The following is a 17,381-nucleotide window of genomic DNA, read 5'->3' on the forward strand; positions in this document are numbered from 1 at the left end:
TGTGTGGGAAACCCCTGGGTTTGCAGCAAATTCGGAGCAATTTTCACCAGTTCATTTTACCCAGAGCTGCTGAGATCTGCTCTTGCTGATTGGGTGCTGTGCTTTGTAAAAATTCTGGATGTTTTTGCAAATTACAATTTTATTTTGGTGAGTTCTGACCACTGATTGCAGTCAGCATGCTAAAGAGATGAAACATGGAATTATTTAGGTTGGAAAAGGCCTTCAAGGCCATCATATCCAGCCAGTCTTTCCAAGGCCACCCATGTCCCCAAGTGCCACATCTGCAGGACTTTAAATCCCTGCAGGGATGGTGACCCCACCACTCCCTGGGCAGCCTGGCCAGGGCTCGACAAAGCTTTTAATGAAGATTTTTTTTAGGAATACCCAACCTAAATCTGTCTGGGACAATTTGAGGCCATTCCCTCTTGTTACTGCTCATTCCTTGGGAGGAGAGATTTAACTTCACAAACCAAGCTGAGGGCTCTGTCCCTTCTCAGGACAGCAAGTGACACTCTCAAGCTGCTGATGCTGAAGTTCCCCTGCCCTAATTAAGTGGATTTCTCATCCCACACAACAGAATTTATCTCATTGCATGACCAGAGCCAGGTCCCTGCAGCTCCCAGGGGAAATCCTGAATTACCCCAGTGCCTGAGTGCCCAGCTCAGAGTTTGCCTGGCTCAGGAGAGCCCTACAAGTGCTGGCAGCAGGCACAGATCGCTGCCCACCCCCTCTCAGTGCAGTTTTGCTGGAAAAACTTCCTGATCCTCAGCAGTTTTCTCCTTTTTCCATCTCTCTTGTAGCAACTTTTGTCTGAAACTCACTGGCCTGGTTTGTTTTTCCTTTATGTTTAGCAGGAGAGACTGCAGTGCTTCTGCTCTGAATAATCAGTGGGATTATTCAAATTATGATTGAATTGATTGGGTTATGATTGGGATTTTGGTTCCCATGTCCCAAATCAGTGTGGCCATGGACAGCAGAGTTAAATGGGTAAGAGATGACAGCAGGACAAGGAGACAGAGCCCAAGAGGAGCTAAAATTCAGTGAGGAGAACAAGGACCAAAGAGCTCCCCACGTTTTCTTCATTGTCCTGACAGACTGAGCAGGGTCTGGCTTCTGCAGGAATCAGCTCCTGGTGCCTTGGGAGCACCAAATCCTTCCCCTCCTCCAAGGAGAGCAGCTCAGCCCCTTTAAACCCTGAGCAGGCTTGGTTCAACTTACTCAAAGTTGAAGTTATTCTCCCAAGAGATAAGATTTCCCCCTGAAACTTTGTCACTGTGTTATGGATGTAATTTTGCCTTGGAATGGGTGCAATGGGATGCAAGGTCCTTGGGATGGACATCAGAGAAAGCTGGGGTGGGTCAGTGCTCCCAGCTAGGCCTGGCGGAAGGAAGAGGGGGAAACCAGAGGCAAAAAGACAGGATGGTGTTTCTCCTCATCTGACTCCAAGCTCTGACCTTCTCAGACAAATCCAGGGAATTTCCTCCTGCTGGAAGGCCACTGTGGGCAGGAGCTCAGAGTGGGGGTCTGGAGGGCACTCGGGGGGGAAGGAATCGTGTGCTGCTGCTGGGAATTGGCTCTGGATGGCAGCTCCCAGTGTCAGGAGCTGGGAAGGAGAAAAAAAGAGGGAGAAATCCTCCCCATGGCTCTAAATCCCTCTTCTCCTTCTGCTTGCTCCAGCCTCATTGTTCCAGGCTCCCGTGTGTCAAAGCTTGGTAGCTGCTCCTGCATTTCCTGATCCATTGGTTTCCCTCCTACAAACACTGCCCTGTTCCCAGCAGGGAAAGAAATCCAGGGAAGAATTGTTCCAAAGTTTTGGAACCCTCTTGGAATGTGCCAGGAGCCGTCCCAGGGGATGGGGAGATAAAACCAAACCAAGTTCAGCCCCTGGCCAGGTGTGCTGGGACGGGTCACTCAGGGCTGGGCTGAGCCAGTCCCTCCTGCCAGGCTGGAATCCACATTCTGGATTTGCTTCCACACCCTGAGGCCACTGCTGGGTCCTGGATGCCTGGAGGGGAGATTCCCCTCAGGAATGTTTAAACTGTGGGGATTTCATCCCCTGCTGGATACTTGCAGTGGATGGGATCGGAGGTCACCCTGCAAAGATGTCCAGGTGGGAATGAGGTATTGATTCCTGATTTTATTCCTGATTTGTGTCTAATGGAGGCTGAGGCTTGCTGTTCCTTTCTCCAATCTCACCTTCATTGATAAACCCCTGTTCCTGACACCCCTCCTGACTGCTGTGCCAGGCGAGAGGATGCCAAAAGGAGGAAAATTCCCAGGAAAAGGTTCCTAAGGAACTAATCCAGACATTCTCTGGCTGTTGTGTGTGGGTGCTCACACACCAAGTGCCCATCTCTGCTCTCTGGTTCTCAGGAGATTTTGCCACTCTCTGAGCTGTATTACCCAACATTACAGGAGAGTTTAAAGACTCTGATATCCCTTGTCATTATTTTCCTTTATGAAATAAGGAATAATTAAAGCAGTAATAATAATAACAAAACCCATGAGGTGGAAAAATACTTCAGGATCTTTGCATCCAACCATTCCCAGCACAGCCAAGGCCACCACTGACCATGTCACCAAGTGCCACATCTTTTAAATCCCTGCAGGGATGGGGACTCCCCCAGTGCCCTGGGCAGGTTTTTCCAATGCCTGACCATCGTTTCTATGAAAAATATCCAACCCCAACCTCCCCCAGTGCAACTTCAGGCTGTTTCCCCTTGTTCCATGGTGTCCTGCTTAGAAAAGCCAAGTGTCTGCTAAGGAAGGCAGGAGCCTGCTTTGAAATGGAAAATACAAACTCCCTTCCTCTGAATTATTGTAATTTTGAAATTAAGGGGATCTCAGGCAAAGATGTAGGAATAGTGATAAAAGCTCTTTAATAGGAAAATTAAAAATACAAATGCAATAGGACAAATAAAAAAAAAGAAACCCCTGCCAGAGTGAGAGCAGCCCTGTCCCCTGTGGGTCAGGGAGGTGGCTCAGCCCCATCCCAGGGGGGCTCAGCCCTTCTGCAGTGCCAGCTGTGCTTCTGCTGGAGCAGGATCCTGCACAAGGGGGGAGTTTTCCTCTGGAGCTCCAGGGCTGGGGGAGATGGGCCTGGGCTCCTCTGGGAATGAGGGGGAAGGAAGCTGCTCCTCTGGGAATGCAGGGAAAGAAAGCTGCTCCTCTGGGAATGCAGGGGGAAGAAAGCTGCTCCTCTGGGAATGCAGGGGGAAGAAAGCTGCTCCCCTGGGAATGCAGAGGGAAGAAAGCTGCTCCTCTGGGAATGCAGGGGGCAAAGGCTGCTGTGCTGTTCCCAGGTCAGATTGGATCCAGGTAGGAATGTTTGGCTCCTCCCCTGGCAGAGCCTCTCCCCATGGGATGCTGGAATTTTCTCAGCCATGCAGGGACACTCAGTGGCCATGGACAGAAGATAATTAATAATTAATGGCCCATGAACAGCAGAGATCTCCTGGAGAGAGGATTGGCTGTGGGAGAGATAAAGCAAAGTGCCCATGAGCAGAGGAGAACTGCCCAGCTGTGGCAGATGGTGACAGAGCACACACCCAGCTGCACCTGAGACTCGTGGGAAATAATTTCCTGTTAATTTCTCCCCAAAGGCTCTTCCCCACTCATGTTCTCCCCTGGCTGCTCTGATCCACCACAGGTACTGGAATTCCCTGAGGAATCTGGTGGTCTCCTTGCTGAACTCCATGAAATCCATCATCAGCTTGCTTTTCCTGCTGTTCCTCTTCATCGTGGTCTTTGCTCTGCTGGGGATGCAGCTCTTCGGAGGGCAGTAAGTTCGTGATTTTTTTTGTTTTTTTTTTTTTTCCTTAAAGTGAGGATTAAATTGCGAGATGGTATTTTTTGTTTGGACTTAGATGTTTATTACTTTTTATTTATGTTACAGTTTTATAAGTTGCAAGTTCTATAGTACTTTTCTTTAACAACCTAAAAAATAGAGTTGTGTCTCTTTTTTACAAGATGTTTTAAGGATAAACTCTAATTCAGAAATGACACTTAAATTATTTTTAACTCAATAATTAACTGTGTTTTGTAACGTGGATTTTTTAATTTAATGACACAATACTACTTAAAGTTATGAAGAAGAAGGTGAAGAAGGACTCACTTCTGTCTTAAAATTTTCATTTTATATATGAAATATAATATAATATAATATAATATACTTTTATTTTATATATATTCTTTTATTCTAAAACTTTAAACTCTAACTTTTTTACTTTGTGATATTACACATTTTATTTAAACTACACACTCACAATCTTCATTTTATTATTTAATTTTGGTAGTTTTTTTACGGCTTTAGGTCAAATGTAGTGTTCTCTTGGGGGTTAGTGTCTGTTAGTACAGAAAGTTGAAAATGTTCGTAACTAGGGTTCTAGCAGGAAGTCTGAGGAATCTTTGTTTAACCTGGAAGGGTTCACATCCCTGATTTCAGGGCTGGGGACAGGGAAATCATTCCTGTTCTGGTGTTTTCCCTGGAGCTGGGTTCTTTCCTAAGGGAGAATTTCCCCAATTTCAAGCTCCCCCATCATGCCCAGGACACCCAGAGCTGGGCAGGACTGGGGGCAGAACTTTCTGTCCTCTTCTTTCCCTGGAAACCAGAGTGCCATTGTATTTATCCACTATAAAATAGAATATCCAAATATAAAATATAATGGCACCCTGGAATATTTTCCTGCTGGAAAACACAGTTTTGCTGGATCTGATTATTCTCACTAGAAATGCCAGCAGTGGTGAATTTTGCAGTAAGAACCATCACAGTGTTACCGTTTCAACTCCAGGATATAAATATAAATATATATAAAATATAATATAAAATATGTATAATATAAAATATAAATATAATATATAAAAATATAAAATATAATGGCACTCTGGAATATTTTCCTGCTGGAAAACACAGTTTTGTTGGATCTGATTATTCTCATTAGAAATGCCAGCAGTGGTGAATTTTGCAGTAAGAACCATCACAGTGTTACCATTTCAACTCCAGCCTCACTTCTGAACTGAAATAATGAAATGGTTTTGTTTGGTCTTTTATTTTCCCAGTCAATACCTATTTTATCTTTAAAATAGTAAAAAAGAAATTACCTGCTAAGAGAGTAATTTCAATTTGGGCTTTTACACTTGAGGATGAAAACTACTTGGAATGGCTCATTCTGCAAAATGATTGGAGATTTTTGATTGTTCATTTTAATTGGGGATGAAAATGAATTTCAAAGCATCAGCATTTTCTCTGGGAATGAAATTGAGATTTTGCTGATGGTTCTGTTAAGCACCTTCTGAGATGTTCCCCAGCGAGCTTGCCTGGGGTGTTAGAGCCAGGTGGAACAAATGTTGCTCCCTGACTTGGTTTATGGGGTGTTAGGGGGTGTTCCAGGGCTGCCTGGAGTTTCCTGTCCCTCCCCACTCGGATTTTTATTTCTCCCTTCTCTCCAGGTTCAATTTCCAAGATGAAACTCCAACCACGAATTTTGATACCTTCCCTGCTGCCATCCTCACAGTGTTCCAGGTAAAGCCATTCCTTGTCCTGGGGCAGGGTTAGAATTGGAATTCCTGGGTATTTCTCCCTGCTTAGGGAGGGCAAACAAGTCCCCAAAATCCTGTGGAATTTAGGAAAGGGGGACTCTTTCCTTCTCATATGTTTTACGTTGCTGACCAATCCATGCATCACTAAAAATCAAATTAAAAATCAATGCTGTGGTATTAAGGAAAACTAGGACAAAAGATTTATTGCTAGGAGGGGAAATGCTGATAAAACAGATATTTCTGTGCTAAATTAAAATCATTAAATTAAAATGCCCAGGCTGTGCCACATCTGAGTATGCCCTTTGTGTTCACCAGCCCCTGCCCACGGAGTTGCAGCTCTGGCACATGAAATGCTTGGATTTATAGCCAAATTATGCAGCTGTTCTCTACCTGTCTTTTTTAAAAACAATAATTTTAGACGGTTTAAAATAATTTAAAATAATTAGAAAAGAATGTTTTCAGGTGTTTCCCAGCTCAGGAGCAGGTGACCCTCACAGATCCAGCATTTCCAGTCTTCTCCTGCACAATGTGGGCTGCCCCTGATCCAAAATTCCCCAGATCTCAGCAAGGTCTGGCTGATGTATTTCAGTGTCACGACCCCAAAAGGAGATAAAAAGGAAGGGGCGGGGGGGTGATGATAATTCCTGGATTAAGACAGAAAAAGGATCTCAAGGAAAACGTGTCCTGGGAGCTCTGCAGGAGCCACTGCCCAGATGTGAGGCAGGTTCGGTGCTCACCTCACAGGATATTGCCCATCACGGGGAATTAAGATTTGCATAAGATTTTCCTGCTGATCAAAGGGAGGGCTCAGGGACAGGTATTGCCAAGGAGCAGCTCCGGATATGAGCCATGGGAAGGTTGGTTTTGGTTTGCTTTGGGACTGGAGCTGCCTGTGGAATACTCAGCTGGAATATTTCCTGTTAGTCCTGAGATAAATATGCTGCAATGAGGGGTGAAGGAAAGCACGTGGGTTTAAGGTATTTGTCTGGAATGTCAGAGGTTGTTTATCTCTCTGCAAAAGCCCCATAAAACATCTCTTTTTTTTTCATTGAACTTTTTTTGTTCCACTCCTATATAATCCAAAAGCTAAACCCAGCAAAAGCCATCAGCCCTGGATGAACTGTGGTCTCCCAGAGATGCCCTCTGCTCTCCTTGCATCCCACTCCTTCCCTGAACTGCAAACTCCAGCTCGGTGTTTCTTCACTCTGGGGTTGGGATCCCTTCCCAAGGTTTTCTTTCATGACCTCAGCCAGGCTGAGCAGAGCAGCATCAGTCAGAGACAGCATTCAGTGTGCTGAATAAATAAAGTTAGATACACCCTGCCCACCCCTGTACCTCTGGAGATTCTCTGTGCAGGAAACTTCTCAAACAAACCTTTCTGCCCTCTGCTTTAGCCCATTTTTATCCCAGCAGCCCTGGCTGGGTCACTGGACAGCCAGGATGGGTTTTGTCCACCTGGCAGCTGGCTGGGCTCAGCCTAAATTCCCTCAGAGGAGCATCAACCTTCATCTCCAGCTCCCGAGGAAGTCTGTGAGCTGAATGTCCAGCTGTGAATAATCCAAATACACACACAAACAACACCCATGAGCACAGAGCCTCTGGAGAGTAGAGCTCTGTGTCAGGTACCTGTGCCCTGCTCCCTGATTTCCTCTGGAAATCCTCCCAGGTTGCTGGGGGCAGAGCAGAGCAGCAGTGACAGCTGGAAATGAGGAGTGGCAGTGGCAGGATGGGAGCAGAGCTCTGCCTGCCTGTGTCACACAGAACCTCTGGGTTGGAAGAGACCTTCCAGACCATCGAGTCCAACCCAGCCCCTCACCTAAACCCTGGCACCCAGTGCCACATCCAGGCTTTGTTAAACACACCCAGGGATGGTGACTCCACCACCTCCCCAGGCAGCCATTCCAGAACTTTATCACTCTTTCCATGAAAAACTTTTCCCTAATATCCAACCTAAATTTCCCTTGGTGCAGCTTGAGACTGTGTGCTCTGGTTCTGTCAGTGCTGCCTGGAGAAAGAGCCCAGCCCCAGCTGAGCACAGCCACCTTTCAGGAGCTGCACAGAGTGACAAGGTCACCCCTGAGTCTCCTTTTCTCCAGGCTGAGCACCCCCAGCTCCCTCAGGGGTTCCTCACAGGGTTTGTGTTCCCAGCCCCTCTCCAGCCTCGTTGCCTCCTCTGGACAGGCTCCAGGTCCTCAACATCCTCCCCAAACTGAGGGGCCAGAGCTGGGCACAGCACTCGAGGTGAGCCCTCAGCAGTGCCAGTGTCTGGCTGTGGGTGGATGTCAGAGCACCCTGGCTGTGGGATGGAGCTGCAGGAACTCAGCCTTCCCTCAGGCATCTCCCTTTCACTGCAGTCCCTGGAAGCAGCACGGTCCTGTTCCTGTTCCTGTTCCTCTCCCACCCTTAACCTGCTCATTATTCCATTAACATTTCACAGCAGCTCTTGATGGCTGTTTTATTCCATCCTCTGCTGGCTCCTCAGTGTTAAACAGTGTGATGCACTCCAAATGGTCATTTGGGGCAGCTGAAGGCAGTTTGGAGTCCAGGGAATAACAAAACTAATCAAAACACACACAGAAACAGCACCCATGAGCACAGAGCCTCTGGAGAGCAGAGTTCTGTGTCAGGTACCTGTGCCCTTGCTCCCGAGTCCTCATTGCCTGTGCCTCTCCCTCTGCAGTGCTGTCCTTCCCTCTGCTCAGCAAAAATTCCTTACAGCATCCCTAAAGAGACCTGAGAGAGCAGAAGGAATTTCATTAACTGCTTGAGGACAGAGCCAGCAGATCCTGGATCCTTCAGGCTGCTCCCTAATTACTTAAGTAGTTCCTGCAGCTGACAATGGGAAGGACAGTGGCTCCTCTTTCCAGGGCCTCAGGGAGCATCCTCAGCTTCTCCAGGCAGGCTGCTCAGTTTAGATTATTTATCTCTCTGCAAAAGCCCCATAAAACATCTCTCTTTTTTTTTTTTTTCCTTGAACTTTTTATTCCACTCCTAAATAATCCAAAAGTTGGATTTTGAATCCAGACCCTGCTGGATTTTGTCATACCTGCAAATCCTGGTCTTCTCCTTGGGAATAGAAAAGTTCCCAATGGTTTCCCTTTTCATGAATATTTGTGTGATCAGAAATCACTTTATGGCTATTCCCAGAAAGCAGGAGCAGCTGTGAATTCATGGAAATTCTATAAATGCACATTTGTGGACAATACTTTGCATAACTGAGTGGCAGGCTGGAAAGCCCAAAGCCCTGTTCCATATTCTGTGGTGCAAATCCAGAGTAGCTCCAGCAGTGTTGGGTCTGAATCCTGATTTTGGAATCATTTGAGGTTGAATTGTGCATTTGGGAGAGGAGTTGGTGTCTGCACTGGGTGTCCTTGTGTCTGGACTCGCTCTTGCCCAGTGCTGTCATCAGCACCATCCCTGCAGCCAGAAATTTCCTTACTCTCAGCAGCTGACAGCCAGGCTGGAATTTGCAAGCTGGAGTTTTCAGGCTGGAGTTTTCAGGCTGGAGTTTGCAGGCAGGAGTTTTCAGTCATTCCAAGCATCCTGTGTGCACATGGAAGTCCATTACTACAGCATGCATCAGGCTTAGGGCTTTCTATCTTCTTTTTTTTGTTGTTGTTGTTGTTTTTTGGTTATTTTTTTTTCACCTCCTAAACCCAAAGACAGCTTTCTGTTTAGGAGCTGGATCTTCACATCCCAGTGTTTTAATGCACTAAAAGTGGTCATTGTTTGACTCTGCCAGGGCAGGCAGAGGATGTGCTGATGTGCCCAGATTTTGGGAAGAAAGGAATGCCAGACAATTCAGACGGGTGCAAAATGAGCATTTAGCATGGCAGGGCTTGTTGGAGTCTTGCAGACTGATTAGTTTTCCTATTATTCCTGTATTTGTTAATTAGCTCTGGGTCGATAATCAGAGGTGCAGCTCTGTGCTTGTCCCTGCCCAAGGACAAGGAGGACCAGAGTCCCCTTCAAGCTGTCCCCTGCTCTGTCCTCACTCACACACGAGGTTGTTGTTTCTATTTAGGGAATTTTTTGGGGCTTTGTGGCCCTCTGGGTCAAACCTGGGCAAACTGAAGATGAACCCGTGGTGTGCAGCCCCTGCAGTGGTCGTGGTGCCCGGCAGAGATGCCCAGGCACATTCCAGCTGCAGGAAGGCTCTGCCAGCCCCGAGGGGCAGAGGAGGGTGGCAGGAGGTGACAGAGCTCCTGGGGACAGGGAGTGAGGGCTGGGGGAGCTGAGCAAACCCAGCCCTGCCTGCAGGAAGGGCATGAGAGGGGCTGGCACTGGCAGGGATCCCACTCAGGGCACTGCTCTGGGAGCTCAGGGCTTTCTTGGGGATGTGGGAAGTGCCCTGCATGGGTCTGGTGGGATCTGGGATCTCTGCATGGCTTAGAAAGGGAGAGGGGCAGAAAGAAGGGTCAGAACGTGGATTTTGTTTCCTCTGCCTGTGCGAGAGCCCCTGGTCAAGGTGGGCAGTGGGCAGGTGACCCAGAGGGGCAGGGCAGGGTCACCCAGCCCCAAAATCCCACCCTGGGCATCCCTGGCAGCGCTGGCCAAAGGCTCCTGGAGCTCTGGCAGCCTCGGGGCCGTGCCCATTCCCTGGGCAGCCTGGGCAGTGCCAGCACCTCTGAGAGAAGAACCTTTCCTGCTCTCCAGCCTGAGCTGCCCTGGCCCAGCTCCAGCCGTGCCCTGGCTCCTGTCCCTGTCCCAGGGCAGAGCTGGAGCTGCCCCAGGGAGGAGCTGCAGCCCTGGGGAGCTCTGCCCTCAGCCTGCCCCAGCTGGACCATCCCAGTGCCCTCAGCTGCTCCTCACGGGCCCCTCCACACCCTGCCCCATCCCCGCCCTCCTTGGATGCTCTCTCACAGCTTTAGATCTTTTTCTGATATTGAGACACCCAAAACTCCCCAGCACTGGGGGTGAGGCTGCCCCAGCCTAGAGCAGAGCAGGACAATCTCTCCCTCCCCCATGTGGTGATGCTGTGCTTGGTGTCCCCCATGTGCTCCTCATTTCCCAGGGATGTTCCTTGGTAGCTTTGCTCCGCTGGGCTCCCCCAAAACTTCCTTTCACAGAATTCACAGAATCACTGGCTTGGAAGAAACCTTCAAGACCATCAAGTCCAACCCAGCCCCAGCCCCTCAACTCAACCCTGGCACCCAGTGCCACATCCAGGCTTTGTTAAACACACCCAGGGATGGGGACTCCACCACCACTCCAGTCAGCCATTCCAGAACTTTATCACTCATTCTGTACAAAACTTTCTAATATCCAACCTAAATTTCCCTTGGTGCAGCCTGAGACTGTGTGCTCTGGTTCTGTCAGTTCCTGGAGAAAGAGCCCAACCCCAGCTGAGCACAGCCACCTTCCAGGAGCTGCAGAGAGTGACAAGGTCACCCTTCCCTGTGAGTGAAACTGAGTTTCTCTCTGTGCCTCCCTGCTCTGTGCAGATCCTGACGGGGGAGGACTGGAATGCTGTGATGTACCACGGGATAGAGTCGCAGGGCGGCGTCCACTCGGGAATGTTCTCCTCCATCTACTTCATCGTCCTCACCCTCTTTGGTAACTGTATCCTTCCACGGGCACCCTTGGTGGCACAGTCCTACCCATGCTGCTAGAAATCCCCAGTTTTCCCTAAATTCTCACAGCCTCATCCTTTTGAAGGCAAATTGTTGCTGTGGCTTTGCTCCTGACAGCACTGAAGGTGAGTTGTCCAACTTGGTGTCGCTTTTCTTACAGCAACGTAAGAATTTTTTCATTTAATTTAAAGGAATTTTGTTTTCATTATTGTGTTTTGCCTTGAAAATGTTCTATTAAGAGTTAATTTAGATTGTGGGAGAAATAATTAAGGGCAGGTCAGAGCAGGACTTTGAATATCTTCACAAACAGTTTGTTTTTAGTCAGGGGAGGATTGAGATGGGTTTGGTGGAGGTGAGTAGATGATGGTGGAGATGAGGATCCATTCTCTTGGTGCCTTTCTCTAGGGCACCCTAACCAGCTGTGTCCCAAATGCTCAGAATTATCTCATCTCCACATAATGCTTAAAATTTAATTCTGGGTCTTGGGTTTCAGGTTCTGGGAGCATTCAGTGCTCCAAGCCTTGGCACATGACGTGTCTGCTTTGTTCTGAGAGATGAAATCTCTTGAGGGTAACAAGAAACTGGGAACTTCCATCCCCCCAGTGTCCCAGGGGAAGGGGTGGTGTGTCCCAGAGGAGGCAGGGACAGAGTGGCACCGGGATGGGATTTGGGAAGGGAGGCTGTATTTTATATTTTATACACAAACCAGCAGAGCAGCTCCCTGATGGAGCAGCTGGGTGTGAGGAGAGCTGGGAGGGCAGAGGGGCTGTGGTGGCCCTGTCCCTGTGCCAGTGGTGGCTGATGCTCTGTGACAGTGCCAGGGGAGGTTTAGGCTGGACCTTAGGGAGAAGTTCTTCCCTGAAGGAGCAGTTGGGCATTGGAAGGGGCTGCCCAGGGAGGTTTGGAGTCCCCATCCCTGGAGTGTTTAAGGGGAAATTGAGTGTGACTCTGGGTGATAAGGCGGTGTCAGGTCTAGGTTGGACTTAGTCTCAAAGGGCTTTTCCAGCCTAGTTAATTCTGAGGTTGTGTGATTCTGTGACTTTGTGATTGATTCTGTGATTGTGTGGTTCTGTGATTGTGTGATTGATTCTGTAATCCTGTGATTGATTCTGTGATTCCATGACCGATTCTGTGATTCTGTGACTTGTTCTGTGGTTGATCCTGTGATCCTGTGATTCTGTGACTGATTCTGTGGCTGCAGCCACGAGCTGTGTGGAGCAAGAGGAAGCATCCCTAAAATAGGAAACCTAGAAACTGTGGTAGAGCCAAGGCAGCCCTGGCTGCTTTGTTTATTCTGCAAAGTGGGATGGGAATGTCCCAAGGTGGGATGGGAACATCCCAAAGTGGGATGGGAACGTCCCAAAGTGGGATGAGAACTCTCAGTGCTGCTGCTCCACCTGAAGCTCCCGTGAGGATTTCTTGACCTTCTCACTGGTTACAGTCCCATCATTCCCCTTTTCCTGGGAGTCTTGTTTGGGCTGGAGATGTAGGAGAAAGGGAGAGGAGAACTGGGGGAAATACTGGGGCTAAAGACAGAGTTCCTGCAGAAATGGGCTGCTGCAGCTGCAGTGGAGGTGACAGAACGTGCCATCCATGACATTGGTGCCTGTGGGTGGCACAGCAGCGCTCCAGCCCTTTGGCTTGGCTGGAATTCTGTCCTTCAGGATGAGCAGGGACAGGGAAGAGCAGAGCAGGCAGTGGGAGCTGTGCCTGTCACACAAGTGTCCTGCGGATTTATCCCGTTCCTGGAGCCATGGCAGTGATGCTCAGACATCTCCCAGAGCCAGCACAGCCCCTCCAGAAACACCAGGCTCTGCAAAACTGGGTCAGAGGAGAGCAGGGAGGGAGGGAGAGCCCTAAATCCTCCGGGCTTGGCGTTTGGAAATGAGCTTAAGCTGTAATCAGGCTTGACAGCACAGCTGAGGGAGGGACTTTTCACCTCCGAGCTGCCAAGATCCAGCGTTTTTCAGGAATTCATTCCCTTCCTCACCTTTAATCCAGAGGGGACTTCTCCCTGCTCCTTCGGCTTTCATTACCAGGGAAAGAGCAGGGGATGTTCAAGAGGAGGGGATCTGCTGCCCCTGCCATGGATTTGGGATTTGGAGAGTGGAAACCTTACCCACCTTCTCCCTAAATCCCATCCTGGCAGGTGCAGCTGTCTTGTTCTCCCTTCTGCTGCTGAGGTGATCCAGGAGGGTTTTTCCTGATCCAGGGGGGTTTTTCCTGAATTCCACCAAACATCTCCAGTGCCTCTTCCTTGCTCTTTGCCCACATCCCCGTGCTGGTGGGTCCTTGAGCTCCTTGGGACATCACTGGGGCATTTAGGAAGGAAGGAGGATGTGCCAGGTGGGATTCTTTGATCCTCCCTGAGTTCTACAGGTTGGGGTGAGTTTGCTGCAGGTGAGGCTCTGTGAGCACAGAGAGGGAGGGAAGAATTTGCTTTTTAATGGATCATGGCAAGGAAAAGTTCGTTTTTCTAAGTGGGGAGTGTCTCATGTTGCGTTTCCATTTCCAGAGTGTCTGTGTGGAACCAGAAATGGTTTAATGAAAGTTTTATGATTAAAGTAACAACAGGATTTGGCCCATTTTCCAGGAAATTACACCATGCCTGCGTTCCTTGCTATCCACATAATTGATAAATTGAGGCATCTGTTGAGACAATTAAAAAAAAGGAAAAAAACCTCCAGGAAAAACTTTAGAGGGGCCTGAAAAGAAAAGCAGGAACTGCCTGGAGGATGCTGCCCTTCCCTGGCCCTCAAGTGCCAGGCAGGAGATGACTCCAGGCTCCAGGCACTGCCTCATCCAGGTTGCATAGCCTGAGCCAGAGCCTGCAGCTTGGGAGAAATTTGGGGATCCCCCAGCCCCGCAGAGAGGACTGAGGGACCTTTTTTGGGGCAGAAACACCCAAGTCTGGGAGACTGTGTCTGCTTGGAAATGGATCAGGCCAGGCTGATCTGATAAAAAGAAATTAATTTTGTTTCCAGGGGTTGCCTGTGTTACATGAGCCATTTCCAGCGGGTAGGGAGGCAGTTGTACTGCTGCAACATTTAATCCCTGAGAGGAGGCTTGGAAGTGTTTCCAGCCTGTTGGAAACACCCCAGAGGAAAAACCCCAAACACTCAGCATAGCCCAGGGGTGCCCTCAACCTCCCACCCTCAGAGAAAATGGGGGAATTAATGTCTTTGTAAAGGACAAATCTGGCTCTTTGTGGGAGGGGGGATGATTCCAGCAGTGTTTTTTCCTGTTCTGTATCCACTGGCTTCACTGGGTTCAAGGTGTTCTCAGGCACTCCTCGCTGTCCTGCTGGGATGGAGAAAGGAGCAGGTGATGGGCATCACATTCCAAACCTCCCTCTGGCCTGAGGAATCATCTCCCAAGGGTAAAAAACAGGAAAAGTGCTGGTTCCTGGCTGGAGAAACCCCAGGGCTCTGTGTCCATGCCCAGCAGGGCTTGGCAGTCAGGGAGGATGGAGAAACATCCCAAGGGATGAATCCAACTCCTGCTGGGGCCAGAGCTGATGGGCACCAGGCTCTGGGCGATGCCTGTGAGGGCTGCCCTAGAACAGGGACTGCACAGAGCTAAGGAATAGAACAGGGATTTATTAAAGGATCTCCTCCATGGATCCACCTTGGGCAGCACCAGAGTCCAGCCAGGGCTGCACCCAAATGACCCAAAATGGTCCCAAAATGCACGAGCGCTCCCGGGGGCTCTCCCTGGGATCAGTTCTGCTCCATTGGCACCTTGGAGTTCATTGTCCCATTCCAGCTCCAGCCCAGGCAGTCCCATCCTGCTTGTTCTTCTCTCTCCAGCCCACGGTGTTTGTGCTCCTGGGCTGAGATTTGGATCATTTGTCCTTGGTGCCCAGCTGGAGCAGGAATTGTTTTGTCTCCCTGCTCTGTGCAGAGCTCAGCATCCCCTCATGTGAAGCCCAGACCCACAGACTAAAGCAGCAGAGAATGTGAAAAATAGAAAAGCTAAACCTGAGGCATTATTTCCCACCTTTATAGGATCAACAAGGCCTTATTGGGTCTCTATTCTAAATATTTACTAATAATACTTATTTAAAAAGAGATAAATATCTAACAACAACAAACAACTATCAATATAAACATCTAATAACAGATAAATATCCAATAGTAAATAAACATCTAATACTGGATAAATATCTAATAACAGTAAATATCTAGTAGATGTCTGACTGTTCCTCAGTGGGAATTGGAGCTGGGAATGCCTGGTTCTGCAGTCTGGACTGAATTGTTTGGTAAAACCCTGGAGGAGGGAAGCAGAAGGGCTTTGAGCTGCTGGTTTGGGCCAGCTTTGGTCCCTGCCTGCCTTGGGAAGTTTCCTGATGTGGGACCCGAGGCAGGCTGGAGCTGCAGGGACACTGGGGTGGCTCTCTGGGACAGGGGGATCAGCCCTGCAGCCCTCCTGGCTCCTCTGCTCTCAGCAGCTCCCAGGTGCTCCTCCAGACAGCCTCTGAGGGATGGGGAACCACAGGAAGGGCTCTGGGTTCCCAAAATCCCACCGCAGGCTGGAGCTCATCCCTCACTTGTCCTGCCCTGCCAGCAGGGGTTTCTGCCTTCCCCTCTCACCATCCTCACCCCAGTCCTGCCCTTGCTCTTCCACCCCACAGCTCAAGGCAGGGAACATGGACCTGGCAGGTTTGGGTTGGAGGGGACGTCAGAGATCACCCCTGCCATGGCAGGGACACCTCCCACTGGCCCAGGCTGCTCCCAGCCCTGTCCAGCCTGGCCTTGGGCACTGCCAGGGATCCAGGGGCAGCCACAGCTGCTCTGGGCACCTGTGCCAGGGCCTGCCCACCCGCCCAGGGAACAATTCCCCCCCAATATTCCATCCATCCCTGCCCTCTGGCACTGGGAGCCATTCCCTGTGTCCTGTCCCTCCATCCCTTGTCCCCTGGAGCCTCCTGCAAATACCTGGATTCCCATCTGGAGGAGCAGACACAGCTCTGCAATGAGTGACTCTCCTGTCCCCAGGTGATGTGCAAGAGCCAAATGCATTTTCTCCTTGGGAGAGAGGTGTTGCTGTGGTTTTGCTCTGCTTGCCCTCCTCCCCTGTGCAAAGGTAGCTGATTTATGGCTGCTCTGGGGCTGTTCTGCAGCCACAAGGCTGAAATAACAACAACAACCTCAGCCAAAGCTGAAATCATTAAGTGGAAAAATGGAAGTACAGTAGGAATAAATAATTCCAGGGCAGTGTTTTGTGTCAAGGATGGGATGCAGAGCTCTGCTGAGAGGCCTGGGCTGCCGTGGGCACTGCCCTGGCTTAGCTGGGCTCTGGGCTGGCCTTAGGGGCTGTTTTACAACCAGGGACCTCATAAATTGGGAAAGCTGGACAGGACAGAACGCACTTCCAGCCAATATGATTAATGCAACCTTCTCAGTTTATTCCAGAGAAGATGGCAGTTTATATACACTTCTATGTAGTTTACAGTTTACAAAGGCACTCTGATTGGCAAGCAAACATTGTTTGTCTTTGTCTTAAGGTGGCCTAAACCTCACACTATAAACCTGTACTGCTTCACACCCAGACAGCCCAGTGCTCCCCATCACACCTGAATACAATTTCTAACTGCAACACAAACTCTGAATTTCTAACTGTGTCACAAACTCTGAATTTCTAACTGCATCACAAACTCTGAATTTCTAACTGCATCACAAACTCTGAATTTCTAACTGTGTCACAAACTCTGAATTTCTAACTGAGCCACAAACTCTGAATTTCTGTGTCACAAACTCTGAATTTCTAACTGCGTCACAAACTCTGAATTTCTAACTGCGTCACAAACTCTGAATTTCTAACTGCGCCACAAACTCTGAATTTCTAACTGCGCCACAAACTCTGAATTTCTAACTGCGCCACAAACTCTGAATTTCTAACTCTGCCACAAACTCTGAATTTCTGTATCAGAGGCTGGAAGGCGTCACACGGCCCAAATCTGAGGCCTAGGTTGGAGTAGCTCAAATCTCATTCCAGACATAAATTATGCCCTCAGAAGTGCTGCAGCAGTTTTACCAGCGGAGCTCATTAATGGGGCTGGTGTGCTGCTCTGGGGGAGCTGAGCTCGGCGTGGGGCTCTCCCTGACTCCAGTGAGATAAGCCAGGATCCTTTCCTCCCAGCAGCAATGCCTGAGATTCATTTTGCCATGCTCTCCATGACTTTATACAGCTCTGTGTATATAAACATGCAAATGTTGGCTTGAAATGACCCATTTCCTGCAGCTCTGCTGGTCGTCCTTTTAAACAAGA

General features: G+C 49.2%; 1 protein-coding gene across 11 annotated transcripts in view; it reads left to right on the top strand.

Annotated features, from left to right (window-relative positions):
• The window catches only part of CACNA1B (calcium voltage-gated channel subunit alpha1 B), a 313,565-nt gene that overhangs the window by 196,824 nt on the left and 99,360 nt on the right, over positions 1-17,381 (top strand). For all 11 annotated transcript variants that reach the window (XM_085593746.1, XM_085593747.1, XM_085593748.1 and 8 more), the window contains 3 exons: positions 3,650-3,781; positions 5,449-5,521; positions 10,983-11,100. In XM_085593746.1, coding sequence (XP_085449872.1) covers positions 3,650-3,781; positions 5,449-5,521; positions 10,983-11,100 — 323 coding nt within the window. The remainder of the gene's footprint in view (positions 1-3,649; positions 3,782-5,448; positions 5,522-10,982; positions 11,101-17,381) is intronic.

Source organism: Lonchura striata, chromosome 17 (assembly GCF_050655825.1).
Source record: "Lonchura striata isolate lonStrDom1 chromosome 17, ASM5065582v1, whole genome shotgun sequence".
Taxonomy (NCBI): domain Eukaryota; kingdom Metazoa; phylum Chordata; class Aves; order Passeriformes; family Estrildidae; genus Lonchura; species Lonchura striata.